The sequence below is a fragment of the Ambystoma mexicanum genome, chromosome 11, assembly GCF_040938575.1.
Source record: "Ambystoma mexicanum isolate Mex_15411 chromosome 11, UKY_AmexF1_1, whole genome shotgun sequence".
NCBI classification, from domain to species: Eukaryota; Metazoa; Chordata; class Amphibia; order Caudata; family Ambystomatidae; genus Ambystoma; species Ambystoma mexicanum.
Genome location: NC_090934.1, coordinates 869,678,350 through 869,692,907, shown reverse-complemented (window position 1 = coordinate 869,692,907; position 14,558 = coordinate 869,678,350). Strand labels below are relative to the sequence as shown.

At 49.1% G+C, this 14,558-nt stretch overlaps 1 protein-coding gene across 1 annotated transcript in view; it reads left to right on the top strand.

The window, feature by feature from the left end:
- Positions 1-350: 350 nt before the first annotated feature.
- Positions 351-14,558, top strand: part of LOC138503861 (interferon-induced transmembrane protein 1-like) — a 103,766-nt gene continuing 89,558 nt past the window's right edge. Inside the window, exon 1 of the mRNA XM_069623919.1 lies at positions 351-765. Within this exon, the coding sequence (XP_069480020.1) occupies positions 526-765 (240 nt within the window). The 5' untranslated portion in view covers positions 351-525. The remainder of the gene's footprint in view (positions 766-14,558) is intronic.

The following is a 14,558-nucleotide window of genomic DNA, read 5'->3' as shown; positions in this document are numbered from 1 at the left end:
TGCATACGTTTAAAGCTTTTGCCAGACACTGCTATTAGAAGGCCAGGTACTCGCACCACTTTTCACCTGCTACCAACAATGGGTAGTTAATACCACAACGGCTGTGCCTGGCAGGTGCCTTTCCCATGCCTACACAAAACCCCAAACTGTTGGCATTACCAATGCTTGTTTCACCCACTGTTCCATGTTCCCCTTGTGCGTCCCCTTCGCTTCCCTTCCGCACACCCTTTCCTTCCCACATGTGTTTGTGGCCGCAGGGAGCAGCCCCTCCTGTTCTGTTGGCAGGGGTTTCGCAGCTATGCCCGCCTACCCATTGCCTGGGTTGTTGCTGGGAATTCCACGCCTCCCGTCTGTCTGGATGCGCCTCCTCTCCCTTAACTTTAATGTTGTCACGCGCTTTTCCCGAGATTGAGCTTTTGAGAAGTTAGGGGTGCGAGACACCGAGAAACTGTGAAATACGCTCGACGTGCGAGAATTTAGGATCCAAAATCACGATCACCAAGACTGTACAACGGAAACTTCCAGATGCCCGTCGGCGGCAGCTACCTCTACACCACCGGCCCCTATGAGCCGCTGAAGGAGGAGATGGAGGTGGGGGTGCTGTCTGGTCCCCACGGCACAGACATCGACTCCGCGATGGTCAACATGAGCACCGTGACCACCTACCAACAGCCGCCCCGGGACCACATCGCCTGGTCCGTTTTCAATACCTTGTTCCTGAACTTTTGCTGCCTGGGATTAATGGCGCTCGTCTTCTCAGTCAAGGTGAGAGGGAGCTGTTTGCCTCTCCAGCTCGGCCGACCCCTCCTTTAGATATACTGCATTTAGCAACCCCTAGTTTCCATTTGAGCTGCTGCAGGCTTTTAACTTGATTCTCGAAACCGACGGATGTTTGGCCTGCTTATCAGTACATCCCACTTTTACAACTTTTAACGCGTGAAAAATGCGTTTATCTGCGACTAGTATATATGCGCTTGCCTTTGCTTAAAGCGGGTCTTTCTCAGGTTAAGCCATAACCTTTAGTGTCGCCAGGCCAGGTGAAAACGCCCAATTTCGATTTTGTCGGTTCAGGCTCTATTGAAGTGTATGGGCGAATAGCCGGTGCTTGGGCGTGCTTCAATTGATTGCAAGGCTGGTGATACCCAGGTATGGTAAAGCTCTACGCTTCCGTTTGTTGGCACGATTTAGACTTGCTGCAGAACTGGTGAGTGCACCCATTTCATTTTTAATACAGTTAATCCTTGTCATGTATGGTATGGCACAGCTGTCTAATCAAGGACCAATGCAGGAGATTACAGGTGGGGCACGTCCTGTACAAAAGAAGCAAGGATTTCTATTTTGCTTGTGACAAACCCACCACCACCCCATACTTCTTGGAAGGGCAACAACGTGATCATGCAGACTGAGCGAAAATACATGTCTGACAGAAGTTGGGAGGGGGGGAGGGTGGTGCAGTACAGGCCCTGACTCTCGGGGAATACTGTGTGGCATAAAAAGGGTGCTTCATGTGTGGGAGCATATTGGAGCAGGGGGGACAGATAGCTACTGCGGCAGGTCCTTATGCGTGAACGTCACAGGCTTAACCACAGAGAATAGAAGGAATGATTATGCAATTACAGCCCGCAGCTACAGGAGATGCTGGGGGCGCAGTAAGGGGACGGACGGGAGGGTGGTAGTGTGTAGTTAATGGTGTATTGTGGCAGACAGCCTGACAGGTATCAGCTTTACCGACTAGGGTTCGAACAAGCAGCAGATGTGGGGTGCATTGGCTATGAAAGTAGACAAGGGAGTTCGAGAACGTAATATATGCGCCCAAACCTTTGCGCGGCTGGTGGATCAAACTGCTGGAACGGGGAGTGAGAGAACAATTGGGGGAAGCAGCCTTCAACGTTCACTTATAGCGCCTGCTACCACCAAGATGTTGGTTTGGTTCTGTTACAGAGTTAACTGCACCCCCCAACTTGTGCACAGCTCCCTCAAATGCCACAAACTTCCCCCGCATTCAATCTCTCCCCCGCGGCATACCTTATATCAGTGTGCTCCTCTTGCCTCAGAGATATAGCAGAAGGTACAGCTTCCGGAGCTATGGGCCCAACCACCTGGTGTTGGCAAAAGCAATTCTATGTCAAGACACAGAGGCTTGTATTATGCTATGCTCTCTTTAATTACCACTGGAGCAGCATACCAAAACCACGTTCTGAACATTATATCATTATCGTGAAACACTTCCTGTAAGGACAGTCTTTACACATAAACTTGAATGTCCACACGTGATACCACCCTCCAATCCGGGCATGCCGCCTCACATAAGTCTCTGCATATCCTGTTTCCTCCTCTTTCTTTGCAGCTCGAGCAGTGCACAAGATAAGTCAATCTCCATTATTGGTTTGCTGTCTGCAAATATAAGGAAAGGCAGCCAACAAACGGTCCAGGCCCAGGCAACCTGAGATATATCCAGCTGGCGCAAGCATTGGCAGCAGCCAACAGTGCTAAGAGAAACTCCCAGGCAGCAAGACAATGGAGTACAATGGAGACTCAACCTCATGATCAGATTCTCCACGAGCAGGACTATCAGGCTTGCACTGGCTGTCTGCAGACCAGAAGAAGATGCTGCAAACAGCGCTTTGGGCAGGATTGCGCCTATATCTGGCAAAGCAGACCTGCAAGATTGGCTCTCCTTCTGGAAGGGCCTCAGGGCTTTCCACCCATTGCAAAAGTCAGTGAAAGCTGTGGCGAGCGAGGGGACGGATGCGCCCCGCAACAAGAAGCGCAAGACCTGTAGGGCGACGAAAGCCTTGCCGCCCGCCCCTGGGTTCTCCGCCCAGGCGCCACGGCAAGAACAGCTGCACCAAGAAAAGATTGCTCGAGACCACGAATCTTGCTGTATGCAGGGACATACCCTCTAACCCAGAGGAAGAGAATGACAGCAGCATTCCTGGCTATTCCGGCGATGAAGAGTCAGACATTTTGGAAATTTCATCAGAGTCAAACAGGGAGGTAAAGAAGGCAACGGGCAAGCGCAAGAGGTATGATAGCCCGTCGGAGCACTCAGAAGGGGAGTTTGATCCTGATCTCTTAGTACATTTGTGGTCATCAGCAGAGTGGGAGCCTTTCAGAAGAGTGGCAGTCTACCTGAGCAAGCGGCTCAAGATGCCGCTGTCAAAGGAAGCCCACAGCAAGCTCAGAGCGGAGTGTCCCAGACCCCTGCTTCCAGACAGAGGGCCAGATATGCCTGTGATCGATCCCAAAATGCAGACCTTTATGGTAAATATGCAAAGGATATAAAAAGGGCATCACTAGGCCCTGATCTTCATACCAGGATAAGTTGCTGGACATTTTGGGACCGCTCACCAAGATCATGGAGATGGCGGAGGAGGCCAAGCGGTTCAAGAATTAGATCGACCCCTAGGTGTTGGCAGGATGAGCGCAGAGAGCGGCCTGCTTGATTGGGAATGCAAACCGTGCTTTGGTGGATGAGAGACGGCGGCCCATCTTAGTGAAAATAAACCCTAAATTAATGGAATTGAAGGGGTGCATCTTCGGAGATGCATTTGTCAAGGATGTCAAAATATGTGTGCTGACCTTTGCAGCGTTGGACAAGGCACAGGTGTCACTGAAGGTCTTTGACCCTAAGGTTTTTGGCTGGGCTGGCAGAAGAAAGAGACGCTCCGCCGGCCATGCATGAGGAAGGTCCTCATACAGGGGATCCTGGCGGGCACAGGACACAAGGAGACCAACCCCCTTCTTTCCCAGTGGGGGAAGAGGCAGAGGTTGGGCTGGAGAGATGCCAACTGAGGGCAAGGAAATAACCCAGGTGAGAGCGCAGGCCCCAGCATAGAGCGCCAGCGGCGCAATTTCTGCGGTAGGCGGCAGGTTGGCCATGTGTTTGCGAGCATGGCAGGAAATCACAGGAGACACCTCAGTGCTAAACGTGATCCAGGGCTTCCAACTAGAGTTTCACACAGAGTCCGAACAGGCAGAACTACCCAGACCATTGTTTTTCTCCAAACAGGAGAGAATGCTCATAACAGGAAGTCTAACATTTTTTAAGAATAGGGGCCATCAGGCAAGTCGGCAAGGGAGCGGAAGACTTCATGATCAATCTCTTCCTGGTGCAGAGGAAAGAGAAAATAAGGCCCATCATGAATCTCGGAGCTCTCATTTTTTCCTTGTCTATCGGTATTTCAAGATGGGGGGCATCCATCTGTTATGAGACATTCTGCAGGCGGGCATTGGCTAGCACGCATAGATCTCAGGGTCGCATACCTAGAAATCCCCATGTACCAGCCGCACCAGCGTTTCCTTCAGTTCCTATGGGAAGGACAAAGATGGCAGTTCACCTGCCTCCCGTTTGGACTGTCTTTGGCACTTTGGTGCTTTACCAAGGAACTAAAGCCCGCTGTGACGTAGCTGCGCACGTGCAGAGTGGACTGATAATCTATTAAGACGAAATCTGCCTTATATTGCAAGACGCAGAACTGCTGTGAGGGCAGGTGGCTGAGATAACGCGACTGCTAGAGCGTCTGGGGTTTGTTGTGAACTGGGAGAAGTCCCAGATAATCCCTACCCAGAAGATAGCATTTCTGGTTTTTGTCATGGACTCAGTGCAGGGGATGCTGAGTCTGCCGTTGCAGAAGATCAGTGACATCAGGAAGGACATCAAAGGGATTCTCTCCAAAGGCCAGGTGTTGTTGAGGGAATTGGCTAGAATAATTGGGAGGCGTCCATCCTCCATCCAGGCAATTTTCCCGGCCTACTGCATTATCGGGTGCTACACCGGCTGAAGAAACAGCATCTACGACATGGCCACTCGTACGAGCACAAGGTGCTGCTAAACAAAGAAGCAAGGACAGAGCTGCATTGGTGGCTGCAGCATATGGAGGCCTGGAACGGGAAGGCCATTTTTGGTTCCCGGCCAGAACTGGTGATAGAATAGGACGCCCGCTGCACAGGCTGGGGAGCCCGATGCAGAGCGATCTCGACCGGGGGCTGCTGTTCTCTCTCAGAAATCAGGCTACACATCAATTGCCTGGAACTGTTGGTGGGCTCTTTCGCAGTCCGGAGCCTGACGCAGGACAAGGTACAATGCTGTATTTTGTTGAAGATGGACAACGTCTCAGCAGACAGATACATCAATCGGCTGGGTGAAACAAAGTTCATGATGTTAGCAGAGATAACCAATGAATTCTGGCTCCTCTGTCTAGCCAGGAAAATCAGCGTGACAGCAGAGTACCTGCCTGGGCTGGCAAACCAGGTGGTGGACTAGAATTCCTGATACCTGAGGGATTCCAGCAATTGGGAGCTGGACAAGGAGGCCTTTCACAACCTGACAAATTTGAGAGGACCCTGCGAGACAGACCTGTTCGCAACCAGACTCAACCGACAACTGATGTGTTTTTTTCAATTGGAAGCCAGACCTGGAGGCCGCCGCCACGGACGCATTCCTCCAGGAACGGGGGCAGAAGCCAGTTTATTCTTTCCCGCCGTTCGCAATGAGAATGAGGACCCTAGCACAGGTGAGGAGGCAGAGGTTGAGAATGGTTTTCATCACGCCGGCTTGCAGGAGTCAGGCCGGGTTCTGCGATCTTCTGGATCTGTCAGGCAACAATCCAGTATTGTTACCCAGTTGGCGAGGGATTCTTTCGGATCCAACAGGGCTTTCCCACCCATTGGTTCTCACAGGGACCCTTAAAAAGGTGCCTGGGCAATTTCAAAGGTACCTGGGGAAAGCCAGGACTATCGGGAGATGCTGACCGCATCATCAGAGAATCCTGGGTGCCCAGAACGACCAAGTGCTATAAAGCAGCCTGGGCAAAATGCCACGATTGGTGTCTGGCTAGGGACGTCCATCTTGCTTCTGCGGGTGTGATTTGCTTGGCAATTTTTTGGCAGCCCTAGTCACGCAGGAAAAGGTGTTCAGGACCATCAATACCTTCAGGTCAGCGGGGCACAAGCACTTAGCAGGAGCTTCTTCAGGCAAGCATACCCTGTTCGCAAGGCTGCTCAAAGGAGTAAAGCCATTCGGCCTCCCAAGCCATAGTATACACATTTGTGGGACGTGGATATCGTGTTGAAGTTGTTGTGGTGATGGCCAGATAATCAAAAGCTGACCAGGAAGGAGGTCTCTGCCAAGCTGGCCATGCTTCTGTGCTTAGTAGCATGCAGGAGAATATCGCACAGAGGGGCACTAGAAGTGGATAACAAGTCTTTTTTGCCCACAGGGAGTGACCTTTCACGTGAGGAAGAGGACTAAGATGGCTATCACTTCTGTATCCTAGCCGAACTTCCCGGGATAGCATAAGTTATGCCCAGTTAGATGTCTCAAGGAATAGGAGACGAGGACTAATCTGCTGAGACTTGCCAGAGAGAGCGGCCTCTTTATCACACTGTGAAATGTTTTCGAGGCAGTGTCAGTGGCCACTTTGGCCTGTTGGGTCATATGGATTATGATCCAAGCTGGGATCAACATAGAGAGATTCGGGGCTCATTCATCACGAGGTGCGATGGCTTCAAAATCACTCCAGGACATAATGAAGGCAGTGGTTTGGTCAAATGAATCGACGTTCAAAACGGCCTCTGTGGTAAGTAAGCTTTGAACAAGCATAATACCAGCCTGTGTGTCTTGACGTAGAATTCAGATTTTCCAGCCTAACTTACAGGAAAGTCACAATTCTATTAAAGACACAAGGTGAAGTATTATCCCACCCACGCAATCGCTGAGCGGCTAGACAGGGCAGTAGGTGCACACTGGGTGAAGCGGTGAAAGGCGCAAGCAAGGAGGCTAGTGGATGGGGCGTGGGGGTAGCAAAACTGCATGTGATTGCCCACCCCAGGGCGGATATCTGTGTCTATAGCATATGCATTTTTGTTTAGGAATGGACAACAAGCCAGTAGGCTTGTGATATCCGATCCAGAGTGTAGTTTGGGAAGTTGTGCCATGTTGGACACCGACAGCGATATGGTTTGGACTTGACAAGCTTCAGTTCCGGAACTCGAAGGCAGCGGCAGAAAGAGGAGCAAACAGTACATGCAGAGACTGTTATGTGAGGAGGCATGCCCGGATTGAAGGGCGGTATCGCGTGTGGACATACAATCTTTTGTGTAAAAACTGTCCCTAGAGGAAGTGTTTCAAGGTAATGTTCAGAGCTCGTTGGTTTTGGTGTGCTGCTTGAGTGGTAATTAAACAAAGCATAATTCTTCGCCTTTGTCATTATTAGGATGTATGACTTTCCTGTATGTTAGTCTGGAAATTCTGAATTGTACATGATGTCTCTCCATCTAGTTAAAGGCCTTGCCCTAGCCAAATTCACCTCTAAGCACCGAACACTGCAGTATATTATTCACATCACCCATACATCTCGATCTTTTTGAGCCACCTAAGTGGGTGAAATCAGTTTTAGCATAGAGAACCCGTTGAAATGTATGGTTAGTACTTGTCTAGCTGTGTTTATGAACTGGCTCCATGGTGGGTGGCACGCGCCAAAGCTGTGTGAGTTGCAAGGTATATTTCTTCTCTGTGAAAGATAGTGAGCTAAAGACTCTGGGTAAGTCTCTCGTAACCAGGACTAATGTCTGGCAGAGGGACTCCCAGGACCCCCCTTGTTAATCTGCATATTTAAGTAACTTTGGGTCTCACCCTAAGTTACTAGGGGAAACCAGACGTGGACCCCTTGCTCACTATTCTTAGAGAGGCACAGATCCACCCTACTGATGAGGTCCAACCAGACCGAAACACGTGTCTGGGGTTTCTGTTGGTACTCTTGTTCAGAGGAGAATTGCCTAGCATTTCGGTGCTGGACTGCCCCAGGGCAGGACAAAGACTGATATGTTTGGGATATTTCTTCTCTGTGAAAGATAGTGAGCTAAAGACTCTGGGTAAGTCTCTCGTAACCAGGACTAATGTCTGGCAGAGGGACTCCCAGGACCCCCCTTGTTAATCTGCAAGGTATGCCTCACCATTTTGTTAGAAAAGGATGATATCTTGCAAGTAATAATGCCTTGATTGAGACAAACACACAGCCTGTGGTGCACATCGCACAAATGATCAACATTAAATATATATTTTGTTTTGGAGTGCAGGATGGTGTCTTGTGGGCTGGAAAATGGTCTGACATTTTTCAGGTGTTAGCCAGCCACATGGCAATTTCAGTGTGCTTTTAGGAATGGTTGGGAACTGACCTAAATACCAATACTAGTAATTGTCAGATAGGGCTGTGTTCTGATACCCAGGCCACCACGACCAAGTAGGTAACATACAACTTGTCCAGGCAGAGAACCATCTTGTTATGGAGTAGGAGACACCCAAGATCCAGGAAGAGATGAGATCATTCCTTAATCCTTTTCCCCTTTTCTGTGTGCAGCACAACCTTTCCTGATCCCCTTCCACTGCATGTTCCTACCTTTTGGCCAGCATTCTCTCCCTCTTACATCATTTCTTTTTTTTATTCCATTTTGCGTTCCTTTAGTTTTTTTGTTAAATTTCCTGCTTTTTTTAATCTTTCACCCCCTTTACTGTATTTTATTTCTCTTGTCACTTGATTTGCTCTCTTCCTTGTTAATTGCCTTTTTGTTTTCCATGCAATTTTCACTTTCTTCCTTTCCCCGCTCTTTTCTTTCATTCTGGTATTCTTGTATATTTTCTTTCTGCGTTTTTTTATTTCATTCCTGTGTTCATGTTCTTTGCCCTTTTCCACGTACTAACACCATCCTTGATCTTTCTCCCCCTCATTTTCTTACTAAGCCTACCAAGCACCAAGTTTCCCCTCACTCACCCTGCCTTTCTCTTTAGTTTTACTTGGATTCAGCTTTTATTGTTAGGCGTTTCAGCACCCGCTCACCCCTGGTAATCCCTTCCCTGTGGGGGGCTAATCGTCCTGTGAAGTTAGGGCCATTTAGGATGATAAAGAGGTGGTAAGTGCTTATGATGTGGAATGCTCTGCAGGGAAAATCAGGCTTCTGTCTTTTGTCCGTGGTCAGTACGCTGCTGACACGGACATTAACTTGATGAACCAGTCGGTCCCTCGCTATCTGTCCCTGATCCGGGGAGACCGATACACACCTGCCCCTGCAGCGCCCTTTCCCCCCACTAGGAGCCCCGGTCCGCCGCCCCCTTCGCCCGTCCCTAGAAATGGGGCTGCATGTCGTGTTGACTTATTTGGCAAGACTCACCTCGTCCACCCCCTCAATTTCACAGGCTTGTCACAGTTGTAGTGAGATGCCTAACCAATTATCCCTTGACACCTTGCAGGGTCTCTGACCTTGAACTTTATTTAATGTAGTGGTCATGTTTCGTACAATGACTTGGTGACTCGTGTGTTGGCACCCCTGCCCCCTGGTTGTGTGACTGAACAAAAATACCGGTGAGCTAAACAATAAGTAAAATCTGAATTTTCTTGTGACCTAGAGCAGAGGGTGATCTAGCTCTCAAGGTTTCCATGGCCATACATGCGATGACCATCGGTCCTTTTTAGTTTGGGCTATTAGTTGGTGCCTTGTGCCACATATGAGCCAAAACTATTTCAGTAGAGTACATATAGGGAGAAATTTGCATAGGAGGAAGGACACAAATCTTGTAGGTGTTTGGTTATTTTCCCACCCATTGGCTGCCCATGGCTTTGCTCGATGGCCCTCCCAAAACATCCCCACGGGAACTGCGGCCTTCCCACCAAACCTTGCTCATGAAGTGCTCAAAGCAGTCTTCTGAGAGTTAATTACTTAATTGGAGTGGCAAGTGTGCTACTGTTGTAATAAAAATGGCTTACACAGGTCTTCTATAGCATTGTATCTTTCATAGATTCACATGCTATGAATATTCCCAGTAGTCAGGCTGGGAATCCCTGGTTACTTTAATTTGGTACTTTTCCTGTGGTAAAACGTTTGATACTGAGTGTCCCATCAACGTTGCTGTGGATGATTTTGGTCCCCACCAATAGGACGTCGAGTATGTAGCTGAGCCCCAGTAGCTGCCCCTCAGATTTCAACCGTCTTCTTAGCTGGTGGGATTCCTCAAGTTCTCCTCACCAAGGAGAAATCATCTTTATACACAAAAAATATATATTTCTACAACACAGTCAATCCAGAATAACCGACAACTCTTCGGCGGTGTCGGCAACGCACATGGAGACCGTTGGCTCCAAAAAACCCTTACTCAGGGCTTGTGGGACATGTGGCCTACGAAGGTGACAGCCATGTAAACTGCATATACTGCCTGTACCCTAACCATTCCTCAGAAGAATGGGAAATATGTCAGGGTTCCTCTTAGAAAACCCTCAAGGACTGCAAGAGTTGACTGATTTGCTGGCTAAATGAAGGGCTATACCCAGTGTCTGAGGTGGGAGTGGGAGAGCTGCCACTCCCTCTGAAAAGCGTTCACCATCAAGCCACAGATCCAAGTCGGAAGAACGACCTACGAAAAAACAGAATACATGTGAGACTAAATCGTCGACGAGTCACAACAAGACTGCCAAACAACCCCGGTCTCCTCCTAAAAAGAAACCGGTTGGCCATGAAGGCTCAGAGTCCGTGAGTAAACAGTAGTCGAAAAAACCCGTTGACTAAAGCGACAATGACCAAAACAATACCATTGTCTTCAAAGCATACAGATAAGGGCTCACGCCCGTCAACGAGGTTGACCACCCATTCGTCAAGAACACCCTCACTGATGAAAGACAAGCATCTGAAGACCCCACCTTCGTGAGACGAAGAAGAACGCCACTTGTCTTCAAAGTCTCGTACTTCCAGAGAGGAGCATCGATCCTCTTCCGAACAGAAGTCATCGACGACACACCTGACGATGAAATCGGGACATCAGTCGTCAATGGTCCACTCATCGGCACAAAAATGAAAATCTCTGGGGAAGGAAACAGTACACACACCTCCGTCAACCATGTCTACCATGGCTCAAGTCACAGGACATCCCTAAAACTTAACCTACAGCTATAGGAAGGAGGAAAATATAATATCCTGCAATAAAGGAATACTAAGAACTCCAATGGAGAAACCAGCTGAGCTCAGGCAACCCCCTCTATGTGTGTCACCCATACAATACACTGAAATCATGCCTGAAATAACGTCTGACTTTGAGCCTCCTAGGGAGGAGTGCCCAGGAGTCACAAATTCAGATTTCACTGAATGCACAGTGATCCAATCCCATGCACAGGAGAAATCTTCCATTTGGCCCCAATGAAGAGGGGAAAGAACACCAGTAAGGCTACAAAGTGTATCCCTCGGTTTTCTCTCTACACCATCGGGAACAGGAGGGATGACACCAACATACCCTCTTATAAACCCAGTCTCTACTATCCCTGCAAGTACTTTCAACTCTACAAAGTCTATAGGGACAACTCAATGCTAAGCTTCCACCGCCTCAGTGATTCCCTCAATACAGAGGAGACCAGGTAACGCTAAGTCAATACAAGCAGTACAAGGAAGAGATCAGGGGCACTCGTCCCGAGACCACAACAAATGATCACATTTGGCGCACAGGTCTCAAACTCCACCCAGGCCTCCTCCTCCATGAAGAGGTAGTCCTCTAATAGGCGACAAGAAGAAGGGGAGCTTGTGGATACAGACTAGGACACGGGTCTAAGGGACACAAACTCTTCCACTATTTCCAACTCTCCTCACCAAGATGATACTTGGTATACAAATGATCCAGACCAGGAAACACAAGGTAGTCCAGCACAACCTTCTTCACTGGAAGACATTGGAGCTTTCCACACCATAGTCTCAAAGGCGTGCCAAGAATTTGGGCTGACACCAGCAGAGGAAAAGAAAGACTGTTTGTTTTCTTTTTGATTGTATGGGTAAGCGCAGAAAAGCTGTATTTGCAATACACATTCTAGATCACGTCTGTCAAGAAGGAATGCGAACCCTGAAACACCCTTTCACTGAATCTGCAGTAAAAGCAAGACTAGACAAGAAATTCAAGGCACTGGACACAACCCCAAAATGTCTGACCTCTCAACCCTCTCCAGAGTCGGTAGTGTTAGCGGTGGCAAGTCGCAAAGCGCGTTCACGACACAAATGCACTACACCCCTGGAGAACGAAGGCAGAAAAATTGATGCTTTCGGTAAGAAAGTACTAACCATGGGGGCAACAACAATTAAAGCGACATGCGCCCTGGCGATAGTGGCCCACTATGACCACAAAATGTGGCACCGGTTGGCTTCCATCGTAGACCATTTGCCCAAAGAGCAGCGAAAGGAGGCCATGACAATTGTACGTGAGGGTGATGCAAGGGGTGCAACATAAGGTCGTTGATATGCGATTCGAGGGTGAAAGCATTTTTGGTGACAAAATTGACGACTCTCTTAAGGCAATGAAGGCAGACTCCGATACAACTCAATCATTGACTGCCTTGCAAGGCAGAAAGTCTTTTTGTCCCTTTCTGGGAGCCTCAGGCCAAACCAGGTTGTCTTCCCCAAGAGACTCCAAGGGCTACTCAAGATCTGGCTACTACTCCCAGTGATATGTAAGGAACTACCAGTCTTCCCCACACAGCAGGGACTACTGCCAACCACAACGCAAACGGGGTCCGGCCCCCTCGCAGAGAGGCAGGCAGAACAAAGTCCAGCAATGAATGCTCCGAAGGCGCACCAGTTGGAGGAAATGTGGCACTTCATTTCAACAGGGGGCGATCAATTACAAAATATGGATGGGTGCTAGATGCCATCCAAGGCCATCTGTTGGAATTCAAGAGCAAACAGAAACCCTTGACTCCCGCAAAGGTTTCACATCCACACCGTCTAATTCTTCAACAAGATGTGCTTCAAATGCTAAAAAAAGGGGCAATAGAAAGAGTCCCTCCTCGATCGAGGGGAAAAGGAGTATACTCAAGATAGTTTGTAGTAAAAAAGCCATTGGGAAGTGGCATCCAATCTTGGATTTAAGAAAATTAAACAAAAATATCAAGAAACAAAAGTTCAAGATGGTCACATTACAAGACATCATAAAGGCTGTACAGCCTCATGAACATCTGGAGGCTTTAGATTTAAAAGACGCCTGCTTTCACATTCCAATACATCCAAGGCACCCACGGTATCTCAGATTCAAAGTCGGAGAAAATAATAACCAGTTTTGAGTCCTTCCGTTCGGTCTCATCAGCCCCTAGGACTTTCACCAAATGCCTAGCTCCATTGGCACCTTTCCTCTGAAAACAGGGCCACCACGTTTACCCATACCTAGACGAGGCCCAACACATCAGGAAACCGCAACTTCATTGGTGCAGACAGAGGGCCTCATTACGAGTCCGGCGGTAACCGAGGCGGTAAAACCGCCTGGTTACCACCGGACTCGTATTACCATTTCGCCTCCGTGACTCCCGGAATTACCAGGGCATTACGACCCTGGTGTCCCGGGAATTCCGGAGGCAGAATTCGGTTAATCCCCATTCCCATTGAGTCCCACAGGACTCAATGGGAATGGGGAAGTGGAAACACCGGCACCATCTCGTGATGGTGCTGGTGTTTCCACGTCCGCCTGCAGGTGGGAGGTGTTCAACCTGCCAGATCAGACCTGGCGGGAACATTACCTCCCGCCTGCAGGACTCGGGATCGGGCAGTCCGGAATTAACAGTGTCGGCGGGTTTACCCCCACTGTTAATTCCGGACCTTCCGACCTGTAATGAGGCCCAGAGACTCTACTCCAACAATTGGGATTTACGATCAACTATACCAAATCCTGTGTAGTGCCATCAAAAAGTTTGGTGTTCCTGGCTGCGCAATATATCACAGCACAAGGCCTAGTCAGGCCCTCAGCCGACAGAGTGAACAAATTAATAACCCTGGCACGCTCATTCACCCTAAATCAACAAATCACTGGGCGTGGGTACTTTTGGCAATGGGCCATTTGCAACAACATCGCTCTGCAAGCATTCTACCTGCCCGGGATATACAACAAACAGGCAGATACCTACTCCTCAGGGACTCTACACAGTCCCAGGAATGGCACCTTTACGGCAAACAAATAAACAAGATCTTCACAGCGTGGGGTGAGCCTCCTCGGGGCCTGTTTGCCACAATGTCCAACAAACAATGCAAAGAATTTGCAAGCAGGTTGCCTCGCCCGAGCTCGCAGGGGGACGTGCTCTCATTCCCATGGACCGAAATCTTCGAGTATGCGTTCCCCCCACTTCCGCTAATCAGGAAGACAATCCAGATGATCTGCAGATACCCTTGCAAAATAATCCTGGTGGCACCATACTGGCCCAGTCAAACCTGGTTCTCGGACCTCCTTCAGCTATCTGCAGACAGATCAATACATCTACGGCCCCACGCCGATCTTCTGTCTCAGGACAACAGTGCAATACTGCATCACAACCCACAGACATCCTGCAGGATTGCCAACGCAAACTAGCCGCAGCTAGGGCTCCTTCTACTAATGGCTCGTACAATCAAAAATGGAAATGTTTCTGCACGTGGTGTTCACAGCAACCAAACGTACAATCACTGACCATGCAGCCGCAACAGGTGCTTCCTTACCTGCTGAAGCTGGCGAAGGAGGGTCTCGATATCTCATCCATTAAAGTACACCTGGCAGCAATCTCCAGGTTCACCAG